We start from the raw sequence: 18,416 nt of genomic DNA, 5'->3' as shown, positions 1-18,416 counted from the left end.
TAATTAGTTTGGTACAAGCTTGAATAATAAATTTACCGCTGTGTGGGGAAAAAATAATGAATTATGGAAATTCTTCAAAGTTATATGTTGTTCAAAATTGGCCCATTCTCACCCCGCACAGGGGGTGACATTGGGCCAAATGAAATAGTTCAGCGGTGACGATGAAACGATTCAATCGTTCATTCAAAATAATTGCCTACATTACGGCTCTTACCAACTATGTAAGGCAAATCAACTGAAGGCTTGGCCCAATCTCACACCTTGGCCCTTTTTTGCATGCATTGCTCGTTGCTACGAAAAACCAGAACCGTTATATAAATATTAATAAAATACGATAAAACAGGTATCCATCGATCTAAAAACTAGTTATGTAACAGATTTGTGGGGCATTACTGACACTATTTTAATACAGGTTCATTCGCTCAATAGTTTTACATTCAAATTCCAAGAATTATCGTACGAGCAGAATTAGTACTTGGCATTTGTTTTGTGATTTCCTAGACGTGAATTTTAATATAATTTCGAACCGTTTGAAGTTTTCATCAAAATTCGTAACAGTTTCTGAGATATTAGGAGTTGAAACATTTTTCGTTTTTGGCCCAATCTTACCCCCTAGGCCCAATGTCACCCCGAACGACGGTAAATATAGATAAAATGTATATGTATTAGATATTTGTTTAAAATTTGCAGTTATTAAATGTGGCCGTTTTTTTGTGAATGAGTTCGTGGGAAGTTATCAAGCCGGCTTCGTTGATGACCGCTCGACAACAGACCAGATCTTTACTGTACGGCAAATCCTTCAAAAATGCCGTGAATATCAGGTCCCAACGCACCATCTGTTCATTGATTTCAAGGCGGCATACGACAGTATAGACCGCGTAGAGCTATAGAAAATTATGGACAAGAACAGTTTTCCTGGGAAGCTTACCAGACTGATCAAAGCAACGGTGGATGCTGTACAAAGCTGTGTGAAGATCGTTATTGAGATTTTCATCTTCGTTGAGAGAAGTCACGCGATATTTACATTTTATTCTCTCCCGCTTTCATAGAAAACATTAACAATAAATGGAATTCCCCTAAATTTTCATGGATTTTATGAAAGCGAAAGTTTGATTGTAAACATACTGTTTCTTCTTCAATAATGCTACTTCTAACTCGAAAAGCAGGAACATTGTAATCATTTTACCGACAGTCATCGTTATCTGCACAGATCTATTAAAACTATTTAGAAATTTAGATTTCAAAACAAAGCAACATTCCCATCATGACTGGTTGTAATGTGACAGGTGACCGCTGCCGTAATCTGGAAAAGTGACGTAACAGCCATTTTACAACATGCATGTTTTTCATTATTCTGTTAAAGAGCTCGATGAGTAGTACTCGTTAACACCATTTTTTGAAAATGACGTATACGTCACTTTTTCAGATTACGGCAGACTGGGAGCCCGCTACATTTTCATTTGATCTATTGAAAATGAAAATGCAACTGTTTTCGCTTTCACATGACGATCACGAAAATTACCAGTACTGGTAAAGATTTCGGGCGAACACTCAATTTCGTTCGAATCGCGCCGGGGACTAAGAGAAGGTGGTGGACTTTCGTCCCTGTTGTGTCATGCGGAGAGCCGGGTGCAACAGCCTTGGAACGATTTTCAACAGATCCAGTCAATTTATTTGTTTCGCGGATGACATGGACATTGTCGGCCGAACATTTGCAAAGGTGGCAGAACTGTACACCCGCCTGAAACGTGAAGCAACAAAAGTTGGACTGGTGGTGAATGCATCAAAGACAAAGTACATGCTTGTGGGCGGAACCGAGCGCGACAGGGCCCGCCTGGGAAGCAGTGTTACGATAGACGGGGATACCTTCGAGGTGGTCGAGGAATTCGTCTACCTCGGATCCTTGCTAACGGCTGACAACAACGTTAGTCGTGAAATACGAAGGCGCATCATCTGTGGAAGTCGGGCCTACTACGGGCTCCAGAAAAAACTGCGGTCGAAAAAGATTCGCCACCGCACCAAATGTGTCATGTACAAGACGCTAATAAGACCGGTTGTCCTTTACGGACATGAAACATGGACAATGCTCGAGGAGGACTTGCAAGCACTTGGAGTATTCGAGAGACGGGTGCTTAGGACCATCTTTGGCAGTGTGCAAGAAGACGGTGTGTGGCGGCGAAGAATGAACCACGAGCTCGCCCAACTCTACGGCGAACCCAGTATCCAGAAGGTAGCTAAAGCCGGAAGGGTACGATGGGCAGGACATGTTGTAAGAATGCCGGACAGCAACCCTGCAAAGATGGTGTTCGCTTCCGACCCGGCAGGTATGAGACGGCGTGGAGCGCAGCGAGCGAGCTGGGCAGACCAGCTGCAAAACGACTTGGCGAGCGCGTATCCATCCGTGTATTGTGACGTCAAATTGTTGATTCAGTGTTATCTGCTTAGATGTAATCTAAATAAATGAAATGAAATCTGTCGCTGAGGGGCCTTCCTCAGCCGTGCAGTAAGATGTTTGGCTCCAAAGCCAGACCATGCTTAGCTTTATACTACTAGTTCTAGTCATCACATCCGGGATATTACCGCTCCGGTCTAAGAAATTTTTGGGTTGGAAATTGTCTCAACTTTCCTGGGCATAAAAGTATCACCGAGCTAGCCTCATGATGTACAAATGAAAAAATAGTAACATAGCTTAGAAACCTCGCAGTTAATAACTGTGGAAGTGTTCAAAGTCGCGCGGGGGCAACGTCCCATTGGGGGTTGTAATGCCAATAAAGAATTTTCAAATTCCTTTGAATTTTTGGTGTCCGGTCATTTGGCCGAACGCCTTTTAGCCGAATGCCGTTTGGTTAAAAAAAAATGACCTCAGTTTACGAGAGGTCCTTTTTCCTTAATCCTTCTTCCTTCTTCTTTCTTCCTTCTCCCTTCCTGCTTCTTCCTTCTTCCTTTTTTATTCTTCCTTCTTCCTTTTTTCTTCTTCCTTCTTCCTTTTTTTCATCTTCCTTCTTTCTTCTTCCATTTTCTTTCTTCCTTCTTTCTTCTTTTATACTTCCGTCTTTCTTCCTTCTTTCTTCCTTCCTTCTATCTTATTTCTTCTTCCATCTTCCTTCTCTCTTCTTTCTTCTCCATCTTTCTTTCTTCCTTCTTCCTTTTTCCTTTCTTTCTTCTTTCTTCTTCCTTCTTCCTTTTTCCTTTTTCCCTTTTCCCTTCTTCCTTTTTCCGCCATCCTTTTTCCTTCTTCCTTCATCCTTCTTCCTTCTTTCTACTTCCTTCTTGCTTCTTTCATCTTCCATCTTCCGTCTTCCTTATTCCTTCTTCCTTCTGCCTACTTCCTTCTTCCTCCTTCCTTCTTTCTTCTTTTTTATCCTTCTTCCTTCTTTTTTTTTCCTTCTTCCTTTTTTCTTCTTTATTTTTCCTTCTTCCTTCTTTCTTCTTCCTTCTTCCGTCTTCCTTCTTCTTTCTTCCTTCTTCCTTCTTTCTTCTTTCTTCTTCCATCTTCCTTTCTTTCTTCTTTCTTCCTTTTTCCTTCTAAATTGCAAATTCCTTTGCATTTTTGGTGTCAGGTCATTTGGCCGAACGCCATATGGCCGAATGCCGTTTGGCCGAACGGGTCGTTTAGCCGAATGCCGTTTGGCCGAATAGTTAAAAAAATTGACTTCAGTTTACGAGGTCCTTTTTCCTTACTCCTTCTATTTTCTTCCTTCTCCCTTCCTCCTTCTTCCTTTTTTCTTTTTCTTTCTTCCTTCTTTCTTCTGTCTTCCTCTTTCTTTCTTCTTTCTTCCTTCCTTCTTCCTTCCTTCTTCCTTCTTTCTTCCTTATATCGTTAATTTGTTGATATTTTTCTCAACAAATTAACGATATAAAAGTTGACGGTGACCCAAACCCTACCAAGTTCTTTCTTCCTTATTTCTTCTTTCTTCCTTCTTTCTATCTTCTTACTTCTTCCTTCTTCCTTCTTCCTTCTTCATTTTTTCCTTTCTTTTCTTTTTCTTCTTCTTTCTTCCGTCTTTCTTCTTCTTTATTCCTTCTTCCTTCTTCTTCTTTCTTCTTCCATCTTCCTTTCTTTCTTGTTTCTTCCTTCTTCCTTTTTCCTTGTTCCTTTTTCCTTCTTCCTTCTTCCTTATTTCCTTCTTCCTTCTTCCTGCTTTCTTCTTATTTCTTCCTTCTTCCTTTTCCTTCTTCTTCTTTTCCCTTCTTCTTCCTTTCATTCTTCTTTCTTTCCCTTCTTCTTCTTTTCCCTTCTTCTTCCTTTCCCTTCTTCATCCTTCCCCTTCTTCCTCCTTCCCCTTCTTCTTCCTTTCCTTCTTCTTCCTTTCCTCCTTCTTCCTTTCCCTTCTTCTTCCTTTCCCTTCTTCTTCCTTTCCCTTCTTCTTCTTTTCCCTTTTTCTTCCTTTCCCTTCTTCTTCCTTTCCCTTTTTCTTCCTTTCCCTTATTCTTCCTTTCACTTCTTTAATGCTACTTGCTATCCCACTTATCGCTTCTTACCTATCACATCTCACTTCTTCCCAATAACTTCACACTACTCATTTCTTATTTGTTACTTCTCGCTTCTTGCAAACACTTCTTGCTTCTTTCTTCTCACTTCTCACTTCATAAGGAAACGTATTTTAACTATTCGGCCTAACGGCATTCGGCCAAATGACCCTAAACCAAAATAAAACCATTCCATTGCGGAGAAAGCTAAAATAAAAGGTTAAATGATACAATGGATATAGCAACATTTAAAACTTGGAAATACTGCGAAGTGCGAAGAAACAACCGAAACATGGTTTGCGAATGGTTGTATAATTTCCGCCCAACACCAACAAACAAACGGGTAATAAAATACAACATCCTTTCTGGCGTGTGCCGGCTGTTGGTGCAAGTCTGGTATTGTGTGGTTTCGGCCAGTTTACGACTTTTTTTCGCTATGTTCTGTTGGCCATATCTCCAGGCTGGATTTTGGGATTGGTTTAACGAGATGAAACATTTCGTTGGAATGTGCAGTTTTTCTGGTTGCTGGTTGCGAGTATAAAGTGTTTCGCGAAAAGTCTGCTGCTTTCACAGTTTTGAAAGTTTTCGATGTTTCTAGTTTTCTGGTGATTTATTTGTCTAGATTTTTTAAAGGCTTGTAAAATAACAAAAAACAACAAACTGTTCTAGGTACCTGGCCTGCAAACAGTGGTGATTATAAATTTGACTCTTTGACTGCAAGAATCAAAAAAGTCCGCAAAAAACCTGATTGGCCGATTTTGCCAACAAAACATCCTTGCAGATGCTTTGTTATTTCTTTCATCATGTTGCCAAACAGATTTCGGGAATATTTTAATCTTTTCATTCTGCTGTTTTAAACGCGAAGCAAAATCAAGTAATTTTGTTTGTGATCATATTCTCACAAAATCGAAATTCGTTGTTTTTTTATCATTATTGATTGATTTTAGTATTTTTACTTTTTATAGAGGTGATAACCGTCATCTGGATTACGAAATAAGTTTTATGAGGGTGTTCAACTTTGAGCCGCGTTAACTGATCTTATGTTTTAAATTTGTTAATATACATCATAACCCATTTTCTTTAATGAACGCCGGTCAAAAGCAACGAACAAACAACAAAAGTGCCCTACCAAAGCCACTTCAATTTAAATAAATAATCTGAAAACAATTTATAAAAAATATACTTACGTGTGCAAAACCGCGGTTCGTCGCTTCCGTCGCCGCAGTCGTTGACATTGTTGCAATATTTGTTCAGTGGCACACAGCGGCCATTGTTGCACGAATGTTCCGACACGGAACACTGGTGGCGCGATTGCTTCTGGGCTGCCGCCACCGGACCACCCCCTTCCATGGCACCCGTCACCGCAGCTGAGCTGCCGGAATTGACGACGATTTGCTGACCCGATTTAGCAGCTGCAACCGGCGACAGGAGACAGGACAGTAGCAGCAGTGGTCCCACAACCGTGGAAAGTAGAGTAACGTACTGTCGGCAGCTAGTGCTGAAGCAACTACTACTGCTCATGGCTGAGTGCGACGTTGGATGGTGAACGACAGACCACCGGCCCCATCCGGAGCGTTTCCCACTGTGGAAGCTGCAAGTGGGATTCCACCGACCAGTCTCCGTGCTTATCTCGATTGGAATGCGTGGGTGGTTGTGCTGCTTTATACTACTAGTTCTAGTCGTCACATCTGGGAGATTATTCTCCGTTGTGACTGGCGGTGGGCAGTGCTGAAGCAGACGGATTGTTACATTCTCCGTACCACTCTCGCCGTTGTGCATTGTGGGGGATTGGGTTACGATTTCACCGTCGTCGTAGTCGGTGCCGTTCAGCCTTTTATGGCGATGTCGATGGAAGCTCGCCGTTCGCCGCGAGCGCTTCCGAAACGTGGTTGCTACTGACATCGATGTTGCTGTGTTTGCCGTGCTGCAGATACCGTTGGAACTTCCGGACAATGTCGTCGGGCTTGCGTCAGGTTCGGATTGTTCTGTGGATGGCGTTGCAGGTGACGATGAACCTGGAAAGAAGAGATAAATGAGAATAAAGATATTAGTACTCTAGTGACGTTGTTAATTTTTTGGATAAGTTATGTAGTTTTCATCAATCATGCATATTTGAAGTAATGTTTCAAGTGTTTTAAGTCAATTGAAAGAACCTCGTAAATTATTCCTATTCTGTTACCGCTTGGAGCCCATTGTACCACATAAAACGTAAAAAAAATATTGGGAAAAACAGTTATTCAAATCAATGCATCCAGATCCGAATTTGTCATCAACGTGAAATCTGTGCTCCTACACCTTAGTGAAACATGATGTGTATCAGTGGAGAACACTCAACGGCTGCAGGTATCCATCAACCGATGCCTGGGGTACATATTTCGAGCATAGTGGCCTCACAATGAGATCTCAAACAACGGGATCCATTGTCGGTGTTACAAGAAGCCGAGTTCAACTACAATTCGTAAGCGCAAGTGGGGCTGGGTAGGCCGCACTTGACGTAGAGAAACCTGTGAAAAATCGTTAAATTGGAACACAACACAGATTTTAGTTCGAGAAATGAGACGCCATATTAGTCTAAAACATTTGTGAATGAATTGTTGTTCAATTTGTCTGGTATCCAATATTGATGACCTTCTTGAATACCGAGCTATTTGTCAAGCTCTGTGCTGCTGCGGGGTCTTCCAAAATGCAGAAAATTTGTGGAATGTACCGACCTCGGTTTCACAATTAGCTAATTCCCGCAATCTATTCTAGCTCCATCCGTTTCGTTTCCACTGAACAAATGTAATTTTTTTCCGAGCAACGTCAGCTGGCACTGTGGCAGCAGCTTCCGTTACACAGTACGGATGATGAAGACTGCTCAGTAAAGGGCAAGCTGCTGACCGCACGTTCCATTTGCACTCTCAGCAGGACATCATTACAGCGAAAGACCATCGTAAAAACTGCCAAATGCCAAGCAAAATTACACAGCAAACAAATTTTGTTCACTTTTCCCCTTTTACCCTCGCATTGGCGCCGCACGACGTGCACAGAAGCGGCTTACTCGGCCGTCGGAGGAGAAACCGTTCCCAAATGAAGGCAGAAATTAAATAAATGTACTTAAATTGCGGAACGTGCTCCCTACGTGGTCATGACGGCGGCGGTAGTCGTCCTCATCAGCACGATTCACAGGACGGGGCCATAGTTGGACGCTCCGTGACGCTGCGCTGCTGCTGGTCTGTCCTGGGAAGATGAAGTAAGCAAACAAGAACTGGTAGTTGGTCATTTTTTCGCCTCTTTTAGCGTTGAGCGCTTTTCCCACCAGCTGCAAGCTAGGAGATATTAAATTCCATTTGCATAGCACCAGCATGGGACCTTTTTTTTCGAATACCACGGAGAAATGAGATTGCGAGATCGGAATAGTGGAGGCTTATCTTGCTGGAAAATATATTCCTACACAGATTAAAATATATTGCCGGTTACGAAATTGTTTAAGAATAAGATATAAATCATAGTTTAATCAAACAAGTAGTTATTTAAAATCAAATTTGATTCGGTTGCTTATTTTTATATGTCAATTTTTTTCATTAGAATTTTATTTCATCTAATGGACAATATTTATACTAATCTCGCTTCAACGACATCGTGAATAGATTGCGTTGTCTTCTACCACTCCACGTGCAATCATATTCTATGGCTGATACGAAACCTCATTATCAACCATAAGCCTATAATCAGAGATAATAAGCCAATGTTTCCCGAAACTACTATCCAACAGCAGATAAACATCAAATTATGCGATTTTGGAAAATTAATTGTAAAGCCATTCAGCTCCCATTTCTATTGTCCTTTCGAAGCTCTCCACTGGCAAATATTTACTTATTCCAAGCAAACCCATTATCTACCGAGAACGGCACCGAAGTGCATTCTGCGATGGGTTGGTTGGGGGCGCAAAACTCCAATCAGATAAAATGGTTCGTTTAATTTGTGCCTTCCCCCCTTCAAACAATTTGCCGCAAACCCATCCATCAGTTTGCCTTCGTTCTCCACTATTCGATGGCTGAAAAAGGGCTCTGGGGGGAAAGGTTTGCGCTGGAAGCCATTCTGCGGCTGGTCCGATAAATTCTGAATCCGGTGTTTAGCCGTTTCATTAACTTTAAGTTGGTTCGGGAGCACCGAATGACTCCCCATCCTTCGCGCCATTCTTGGTTTGTGCAGGTAGGCAGCAAAATAAAATTTCCATGAAGAATTAGAAAATTTTCATAAAAAAATGTGAAATTGCCAATAAAGAAGTCAAGGTATAAGCAACAAACAAATATAAAATTTGTAAAACATATTTGCATATAAACAATTAAGACGGATCCATAAAAAAATGAAAAACGTTCCATAAATCTGAATGTTCCATAAAACGCTACCCTAAATCCATAAAATAGTTCAGGATATTCCATAAAGAATAATTTTTCGATCCATAACTAAGCTAAAATTTTGCGGTAAGACGCGCGGCTACAAAGCAAGACCATGCTGAGGGTGGCTGGGTTCGATTTTCGGTGCCGGTCTAGGCAATTTTCGGATTGGAAATTGTTTCGACTTCCCTGGGCATAAAAGTATCATCGTGCTAGCCTCATGATATACGAATGCAAATATGGTAACCTGGCTTAGAAACCTCGCGGTTAATAACTGTGGAAGTGCTTAATGAACACTAAGCTGTGAGGCGGCTCTGTCCCAGTGTGGGGATGTAATGCCAGTAAGAAGAAGAAAAAGAAGGGGTGCCATATAAAATTACCATAAATAATACAATATTTTCAAAAACAAATAAAATGATGAGGTGAGCTTGTGGATAAAGTGCATTCGGTGTAGTGTTGATCGCCTGATTAACTCACGTTCGAACCTCACTTCTTCTTATAATTGCTACGACTTCTGACGCTGTGTTGGCTGCTAAGGCATAATATGCTACCCTAAGCTCTCTATCTGACTGGATTTGAGCCTCTAATTGAGGCTTTTTGGCCAAATGCCGCTCCCATTCGGTTTGTTGTAGTCGAAGGCGATCTTCAACTTCAAGCCCCTTCAACTTCTAATTGCTTCAGTCGTAGGCGGGCACTAGAACTGCTGGAGCTTACCAATATAGCTGAACTATTTGTACCATCATCTCGGCTAGAGCAATATCCGCTTTTGAAAGAACTTCCCATACGAAGCTTTTCTAATGCAGTACCTCGAGTACCTTTTAGGATTGGATAATGCGACGCTGAAGTAAACGTCGGACAAACGAGAAAGACGCAGTATAGAACCGGTAGCAGCTAAGACATGACTTAGGTGGACCATTTTCGGATGTGGAGTAAAAGCAAAGCAGCCTACCAATCGCGTGATATTTCACAAGTGCAACCGTAAGGCGGATGAAATGCTCCACAGTCTTGTTAATGATTACCGTGGAGCATCGAAATCTGTACACTTAAGCACCTTAGTATATGAAAAAGTCATTAGAAAATGGGCATCGAATGTAAATAAAACGTTTGTCATTGACACATGAGCACGAAGGCTTCTACATGTGAAATGTTTCACATTTACTCATTAAAAACTTTGAAAAACATTATGAAATAATGATTTAAATCATTTACTCCTGACTCGAAATCCGTCCACCGTGGACGGATTTCAAATCCGATCAAAATCCGTACAGCTATTTTTAACTAAATATTCAAATTAAAACAGTCTGATTGACAGTCTGATGGTCTAGGGGGTGAGAATGGGTCAGCGCTCTCACCGGCAGGCTGGAGGTCGTAGGGCAAAACCGTTCAAAAAGGTCTCTTATATTTCAGTCTTCTTGCCCTCAGATATATTCAATTCAATCTATTCCACAAGCATTCTAAGTAGTTGAAACAGTGACCCATTCTCACCCCCATTTGACCCATCGTCACCCCCGACGACGGTACTGTAAATAGTTCGATACGCACCTTGAAAAGCGATCCCATCGATTTGTATTCCGCTTATCTTGTGTAATGATTCGCAATTAGCAATTAAAACACAGTCACTTTTGGTGCAATTATGCTCTACCCGAAAACAAAATGGCGGCACAAACTCCGCGTTTGGTGGGTGGAGATTTGTTTTTGATTTTTGTTGTTTTAATTTCAAAGCCTTCTTTCCAATTCTATGCCCTAAAAGCTTACTGCCAAGTATCTGAACAGGATAAGATTAATTATTTCTACATTAATTACCTTTAACCCCCTTTAATTTATTGATATCTTATGACGTGGACGGATTTCGGTTCTGTACGGATTTCGGTCCCGCACGGTATTTTGCTGTAGAATCCATCGGATTGAGATCTATTTTGTCCTTGGAGTCACCGGAAAATCAACGTGCTAGACAGATGTTGAAACAGCTTACAAAACGAACCGATTCCGGAAGGTTCGGATGCGGACTGTTATGGAAAAACGACTAGTTCGCCTTTTCTAATAGCTATTAAATGGCAGAACGTCGCCTTGTTTGCCTGGAGAGGATCCAGCACTCAAAACAAAAGTCGTTGAGCAGATCGATAAATATTTAGAGCGCAGTTATGCGCACGAATTCACGGAAAGAGAGCTGCAAAATTGTGATCCACATCGGTGTGGGGAATAAAGTGAACCTGAAAAAAGCATTCTCATTTATTTGGTTACATTGATAGATAAAGTGTTCTATTTCATAATGAAAATAATGAAATAAACTAAAATATTTTCAAATGGCAATTAATAAATAAAAAAATTAAAACATATTTGAAAATCAATCGTAGTAGGCATTTGAAATACCAGCATACAAAGAAGCTTATGAGAAGAAATTTGAAATTAAATCTCAGTAGCCTGACAGGGATTGTTCGAAGGATGACATTGAAAATAAATGAAGATGATTCACTGTTTGTTTCTTGAGGCGAACGGACGCTGATTGTTCATCTGCGCCCAAAGTCTGTTTTCCACAGAGAAAGTAGAAATCGTTATCGTACGACAATGGTGTAGTCGTTGCTCCCCTACAAGGTAAGACATTTTTCGATGTTATTGAAGAAATAAAGCGAAATACTTATTTATTTTTATCATCAGACTAAGGCCGGAGTGGCCTGTGCTGCACATAAAAGACTTCTCCATTCAGCTCGGTTCAAGGCTGCACTTCGCCAACCACGCAGTCTGCGGAGGGTCCGCAAGTCGTCCTCCACCTGATCGATCCACCTTGCCCGCTGTGCACCTCGCCTTCTTGTTCCCGTCGGATCGTTGTCGAGAACCATTTTCACCGGATTACTGTCCGACATTCTGGCTACGTGCCCGGCCCACCGCAGTCTTCCGATTTTCGCGGTGTGAACGATGGATGGTTCTCCCAACAGCTGATGCAACTCGTGGTTCATTCGCCTCCTCCACGTACCGTCCGCCATCTGCACCCCACCATAGATGGTACGCAACACTTTCCTTTCGAAAACTCCCAGTGCGCGTTGGTCCTCCACGAGCATCGTCCAGGTCTCGTGTCCGTAGAGAACTACCGGTCTTATAAGCGTTTTGTAGATACTCAGTTTGGTACGGCGGCGAACTCTATTCGATCGGAGCGTCTTGCGGAGTCCAAAGTACGTACGATTTCCAGCCACTATGCGTCTCCGAATTTCTCTGCTGGTATCGTTATCGGCGGTCACCAGTGAGCCCAAGTACACGAATTCTTCAACCACCTCGATTTCGTCACCACCGATAGAAATTCGTGGTGGGTGGCTCACATTGACCTCTCTTGAGCCTCTTCCTATCATGTACTTCGTCTTCGACGTGTTGATGACTAGTCCAATCCGTTTAGCTTCGCTTTTCAGTCTGATGTAGGCTTCCTTCATCCTCTCAAAGTTACGTGCCATGATATCAATGTCGTCGGCGAAACCAAATAACTGGACGGACTTCGTGAAAATCGTACCACTCGTGTCAATCCCTGCCCTTCGTATTACCCCTCCAAAGCGATGTTGAATAGCAGACACGAAAGACCATCACCTTGCCGTAACCCTCTACGGGTTTCGAAGGGACTCGAGAATGCCCCTGAAACTCGAACTACGCACATCACCCGATCCATCGTCGCCTTGATCAACCGTATCAGTTTATCCGGAAATCCGTTTTCGTGCATTAGCTGCCATAGCTGGTCCCGATCGATTGTATCATATGCGGCTTTGAAGTCGATAAATAGATGATGTGTGGGCACGTTGTATTCGCGGCATTTCTGCAATACCTGACGTATGGCGAACACCTGGTCTGTGGTAGAGCGTTCACCCATAAATCCTGGTACTGCCCCACGAACTCTCTTGCAATTGGTGTTAGTCGGCGGCATAAAATTTGGGAGAGTACCTTGTGGGCGGCGTTCAGCAGTGTGATTGCGCGGTAGTTGCTACAATCCAGCTTATCACCCTTTTGTAGATGGGACACACGACACCTTCCATCCACTCCTGCGGCAGAACCTCATCCTCCCAAACCTTGGTAATCACCCAGTGCAGCGCTTTAGCCAGTGCTTCACCACCGTGTTTAAACAGCTCTCCTGGTAGTTTGTCAGCTCCAGGGGCTTTGTTGTTTTTCAGCCGGCCGATCTCCTCCTGGATTTCCTGGAGATTCGGAGCCGGAAGTCGCATGTCCTGCGCGCGTGCTCCTAGGTTCATTCCAACAAACAGAATGGCAAAAAATGGTAAGCCTTTCATATGGGAAAAGTAAATGGCAAAAAATAATGGTAAGCCATGAAGCAAATTTTAAAGAAAAAGCTCCATTGAGAAATGCATATTTGAAACATAAAGGATTTAATTTTGAAGTTGTCCTCCATTTGAAAGATGAAAGGTGAAATCTAACTGGACGTGAAAAGAGTTAAGGGCTATAAAGAGTTAAGAAGCTCGACTTCCAGAGATGTGAGATTTGGCGAATAGTCATTCCCTATATTGTTGCTTAGATCAGAAGTTCCCAAACTATTTGGAAAAGCTACCCACCTGACAGAATCCCATATTCCTTGCGACCCACCAGGTACCATAAATGCATTGATCTTTAAAAAATGGATAAAAATGAGTTTGCGATAGAATCCATTTTGGATTTGGATTTGATTTGGATTTGATTTGGATTGGATTTGGATTGGATTTGGATTGGATTTGGATTGGATTTGGATTGGATTTGGATTGGATTTGGATTGGATTTGGATTGGATTTGGATTGATTTGGATTGGGTTTGGATTGGATTTGGATCTGATTTGGATTGATTTAGATTGATTTGATTGGATTGATTGATATGAATTGGATTTGGATTTGGATTGGATCTGATTTGGATTGGATTTAGATTGGATTTGGATTGGATTGGATATGAATTGGATTTGGATTTGGATTGGATTTGGATTGGATTTGGATCTGATTTGGATTGGATTTGGATTGGATTTGGATTGGATTTGGATTGGATTTGGATTGGATTTGGATTGGATTTGGATTGGATTGGATTTGGATTGTATTTGGATTGGATTTGGATTGAATTTGGATTGGATTGGATTGCATTTGGATTGGATTTGCATTGGATTTGGATTATATTTGGATTGATTTGATTGATTTGGATTGATTTGGATTGGATTTGGATTGATTTGGATTGATTTGGATTGATTTGGATTGATTTGATTGATTTGATTGGATTGGATTGGATTGGATTGATTTGGATTGATTTGGTTTGGATTGATTTGGATTGGATTTGGATTGATTTGATTGGATTTGGATTGATTTGGATTGGATTTGGATTGATTTGGATTGGATTTGGATTGATTTGGATTGGATTTGGATTGGATTTGGATTGGATTTGGATTGGATTTGGATTGGATTTGGATTGGATTTGGATTGGATTTGGATTGGATTTGGATCTGATTTGGATCTGATTTGGATTGGATTTGGATTGGATTTGGATTGGATTTGGATTGGATTTGGATTGGATTTGGATTGGATCTGGATCGGATTTGGATTGGATTTGGATTGGATTGGATTGGATTTCGATTGGATTTGGATTGGATTCGGATTGAATTTGGATTGGATTTGGATTGGATATTTGTTAGATTTGCGTTGGATTTGCATTTGGATTTGGATTGGATTTGGATTGGATTTGGATTGGATTTGGATTGGATTTGGATTGGATTTGGATTGGATTTGGATTGGATTTGGATTGGATTTGGATTGAATTTGCGTTGGATTTGCGTTGGATTTGCATTTGGATTTGGATTGGATTTGGATTGGATTTGGATTGGATTTGGATTGGATTTGGATTGGATTTGGATTGGATTTGGATTGGATTTGGATTGGATTTGGATTGGATTGGATTTGGATTGAATTGGATTGGATTTGGATGTGACTTGGATTGATTTGGATTGGATTTAGAATGGATTTGGATTGGATTTGGATTGATTTGGATTGATTTGGATTGATTTGGTTGGTTTGGTTTGGTTTGGATTTGGATTGATTTGGATTGATTTGGATTGATTTGGATTGATTTGGATTGATTTGGATTGATTTGGATTGGATTTGGATTGATTTGGATTGGTTGGATTGGATTTGGATTGGATTTGGATTGGATTTGGATTGATTTGGATTGAATTTGGATCTGATTTGATTTGGATTGGATTGATTGGTTGAATTGGATTTGGTTGGATTTGGATTGGATTTGGATTGGATTTGGATTGGATTTGGATTGGATCATCTGATTTGGATTGGATTTGGATTGGATTGGACTTGAATTGGATTTGGATTGGATTTGGATTGGATTCGGATTGGATTTGGATTGGATTTGCATTAGATTTGCGTTGGATTTGCATTTCGATTTGGATTGGATTTGGATTGGGTTTAGATTGGATTTGGGTTGGATTTGCATTAGATTTGGATTAGATTTGGATTGATTTGGATTGATTTGGATTGATTGGATTGGATTGGATTATATTTGGATTGGATTGGATTGAATTTGGATTGGTTTGGATTGATTTGGATTGGTTTGGATTGATTTGGATTGATTTGGATTGGATATAGATTGGATTTGGATTGATTTGGATTGGTTTGGATTGATTTGGATTGGATTTGGATTGATTTGGATTGGATTTGGATTGGTTTGATTGATTTGGATTGATTTGGATTGAAATTGGTTGATTGATTTGGATTGGATTTGGATTGGATTTGGATTGATTTGGATTGATTTGGATTGGATTTGGATCTGATTTGGATTTTGATTGGATTGGATTGATTGGATTTGAATTGGATTTGGATTGATTTGGATTGATTTGGTTTGGATTTGGATTGATTTGGATTGATTTGGATTGATCTGGATTGGATTTGGATTGATTTGGATTGGATTGGACTTGAATTGATTTGGATTGATTTGGATTGGATTCGATTGGATTTGATTGATTTGGATTGATTTGCGTTAGATTGCGTTGGTTGGATTTGCATTTGATTTGGATTGATTTGGATTGGGTTTAGATTGATTTGATTGATTTGCATTGATTTGGATTGATTTGGATTGATTTGGATTGATTTGGATTGATTTGGATTGGATTTTGATTGATTTGGATTGATTTGGATTGGATTGGATTGGATTTGGATTGATTTGGATTGATTTGGATTGGATTTGGATTGGAAAAACGCTTTTTAGTGAAGAAGTCTACTGTTGCAGAACGTGTCCTTGGTATGTCTTGGGACTCCCAACGAAGCCATTTTGATCCACTGGGGAATCATTGAGATTGTCATAGCCATCTACAACGTGCACGGGAAAATATTAATCCAGGCGTGTGGAGATGTAGAATTCAATGGGTCAGTCCTATTGCGGAAGAAGATTATGGGGCCTGGCAGCGTTGGGTGAAATTGATTCCAAATCTGTCGGAAGTGCAAATACCGAGGTGTACCCTGGAGCACCATATCTTCGTAGATGCTAGTTTGTTGAAATACTATGCTGTGGTTTATTTCCAGATTGTCGACAATGGTGTTCAAAGGTTTACTCTAATAGCGGCCAAAACAAAGGTAACACCTCTGAAACTTCAATCCATACCAAGGAATGACCTTAGTGCCAGAGTGAACGGAGTAAATCTGCTCAAGAGTGTCCAAGAAAACCACTCTACCTGAGCAGTACTCATGGATTTTGTAAGCTTCGAGAAGACTCCGGACAGTTATGAGCAGTTATGAATAAAGAAATCAAATATTCCTTTTGGAAAATACAAAATTTCCATAAATGAAATAGCAAAATAGCAATAAACAACTGCATAATTTACCCCAATTTCTTTTCCACAAAAAAATCACTAAGGAGCAATAAAAAAATATGAAAATATCTTAGGAAAATATAAGAAAGCAATAAAACTAAGCATTTTTTCCGTTCATGGAAAATTTCAACAATTTTACTTCTTTTCTGTTGTTTTTTGTGGAAATTTTCTTATTTTTGCTTTACATTAATTTGTGGAAAGTTTTTTATGTTTTGTGAAAAAAATATCTATTTTGTAGACATTTATTTGCTAATATTGATAAATAAATTGATAAATTTATATAATAATATATATTTTGTATTTTGTTTTTAATGGCACATTTTGATTTCTTTATGGAAAATTCTTTTTTCATAATTGCATTTTTTTTTGTATTTGAAAGTGCTTATGTATTTCTGTTTTGAGGAACATTCTTAATTGTTTATGGACAAGTTGTATTAATTATGTCAATTTTATAATTATTTATTGCTTATATATACCTTGATTTCTGTATTGGCAATTTCCCTAATTTAATGGAAAATTTTGAATTTTTCAAGGGGAGTTTTTATTTCAGTCGTGCAGGTATCGGCGCTGCTCATAGCGTGCCCATAGCACCGAAAACTGGAATGTTTGTACCGTGTGGTGGCTAAACCGCTGAAAACTATAAATTGTGTACACAATTAAAGTTTTGGCTTGGATGGTGCAATGTGATTTGGTGGATGCCATGCCCCGAGTAGGTTGGTGTTTACACGAATCGAAAGCTAAGTAGTGTTTGATTGGGTAAAAGGTCTATAAATAAAATAAATAGAATATAGACAGTTATGTAGAGCTTTTGGTGGAATGTTTACAAATATACCTATTCAATTGCAATATTTGATTGAGAAGACCGGAAGTAATAAATGAGTGAAAAGTGAGAAATAGAAACTGAAAAGTGAGAATTTAATCTTTATGCCTTGCTTCAACCTTCTTCCTCTTACTTTTTTTTCTTCGGGTTTCTTTCTTCTTTCTGCTACCTTACCTCTTTTACAGCTTTACCCTTCTTTATTCTTACTTTTCCTGTCTTCTTTTTTTCTTGTGGCTTATTCCGTATTCCATCTATCTGTTTTTTCCTCATCCTTTCTTCTTCTTTTTTCTCCCTTCGTCCATCTTCCTCTTTCCTTCACTCTTCTTGCTTCTTATTTCTTCCTTCTTCTTTCTTAATTCTTCTTTTCTCTTTCTATCTCACTTCTCACCACTCGCTTCTCGATTATTTATTTCTTACTCTTCACTGCTCACTTTTCAGAACTCACTATTTACGTATTTCTCACTCCTCATTTCTTCAGACTCATATTTCACTTCTCACTATTCACTACTCATTTCTCATTTTTCACTTCTCACTTCGAACATTTCACATCTTACTTTTTATTTCTGTGTCTCATTTACTACTTCACACGTAAGGAAATAAATTTCAACTATTTGTCCAAATGGCATTCGGCCAAATAGCGATCGGCTAACATACCCTTTCGAACGAAGGATTCTTTCGGGCAAATGACATTCGGCCAAAAAACTTCACGAAAATTCAGAAGAATTTTTCGTGGATGAACAGAAGACTTTCCTTAAGAATTTGGAGAAACTTTCCGTAGAATTTCCGAAATAAAATCCCTGGAAACTGATTAATTTTTCGTAGAAACTCAACTGGTATCAACTAACGCTTCGAAGAAGTGTTACAGATTAGAACTTAAATTCTTAATTGGTTCCCGTTTAAAAACCCACAACGTACTCGGTAAAAGTCTACTTCT

General features: G+C 40.0%; 1 protein-coding gene across 1 annotated transcript in view; it reads right to left on the bottom strand.

Moving 5' to 3' along the window:
- Positions 1 to 18,416, bottom strand: part of LOC134218411 (uncharacterized) — a 467,105-nt gene that overhangs the window by 95,311 nt on the left and 353,378 nt on the right. The window contains exon 3 of the mRNA XM_062697367.1: positions 5,658 to 6,485. Within this exon, the coding sequence (XP_062553351.1) occupies positions 5,658 to 6,485 (828 nt within the window). The remainder of the gene's footprint in view (positions 1 to 5,657; positions 6,486 to 18,416) is intronic.

The sequence above is a fragment of the Armigeres subalbatus genome, chromosome 2, assembly GCF_024139115.2.
Source record: "Armigeres subalbatus isolate Guangzhou_Male chromosome 2, GZ_Asu_2, whole genome shotgun sequence".
Classification (NCBI taxonomy): Eukaryota; Metazoa; Arthropoda; class Insecta; order Diptera; family Culicidae; genus Armigeres; species Armigeres subalbatus.
Note: the sequence above shows the minus strand (reverse complement) of the source record. Positions and strands in the feature narration are given on the sequence as shown.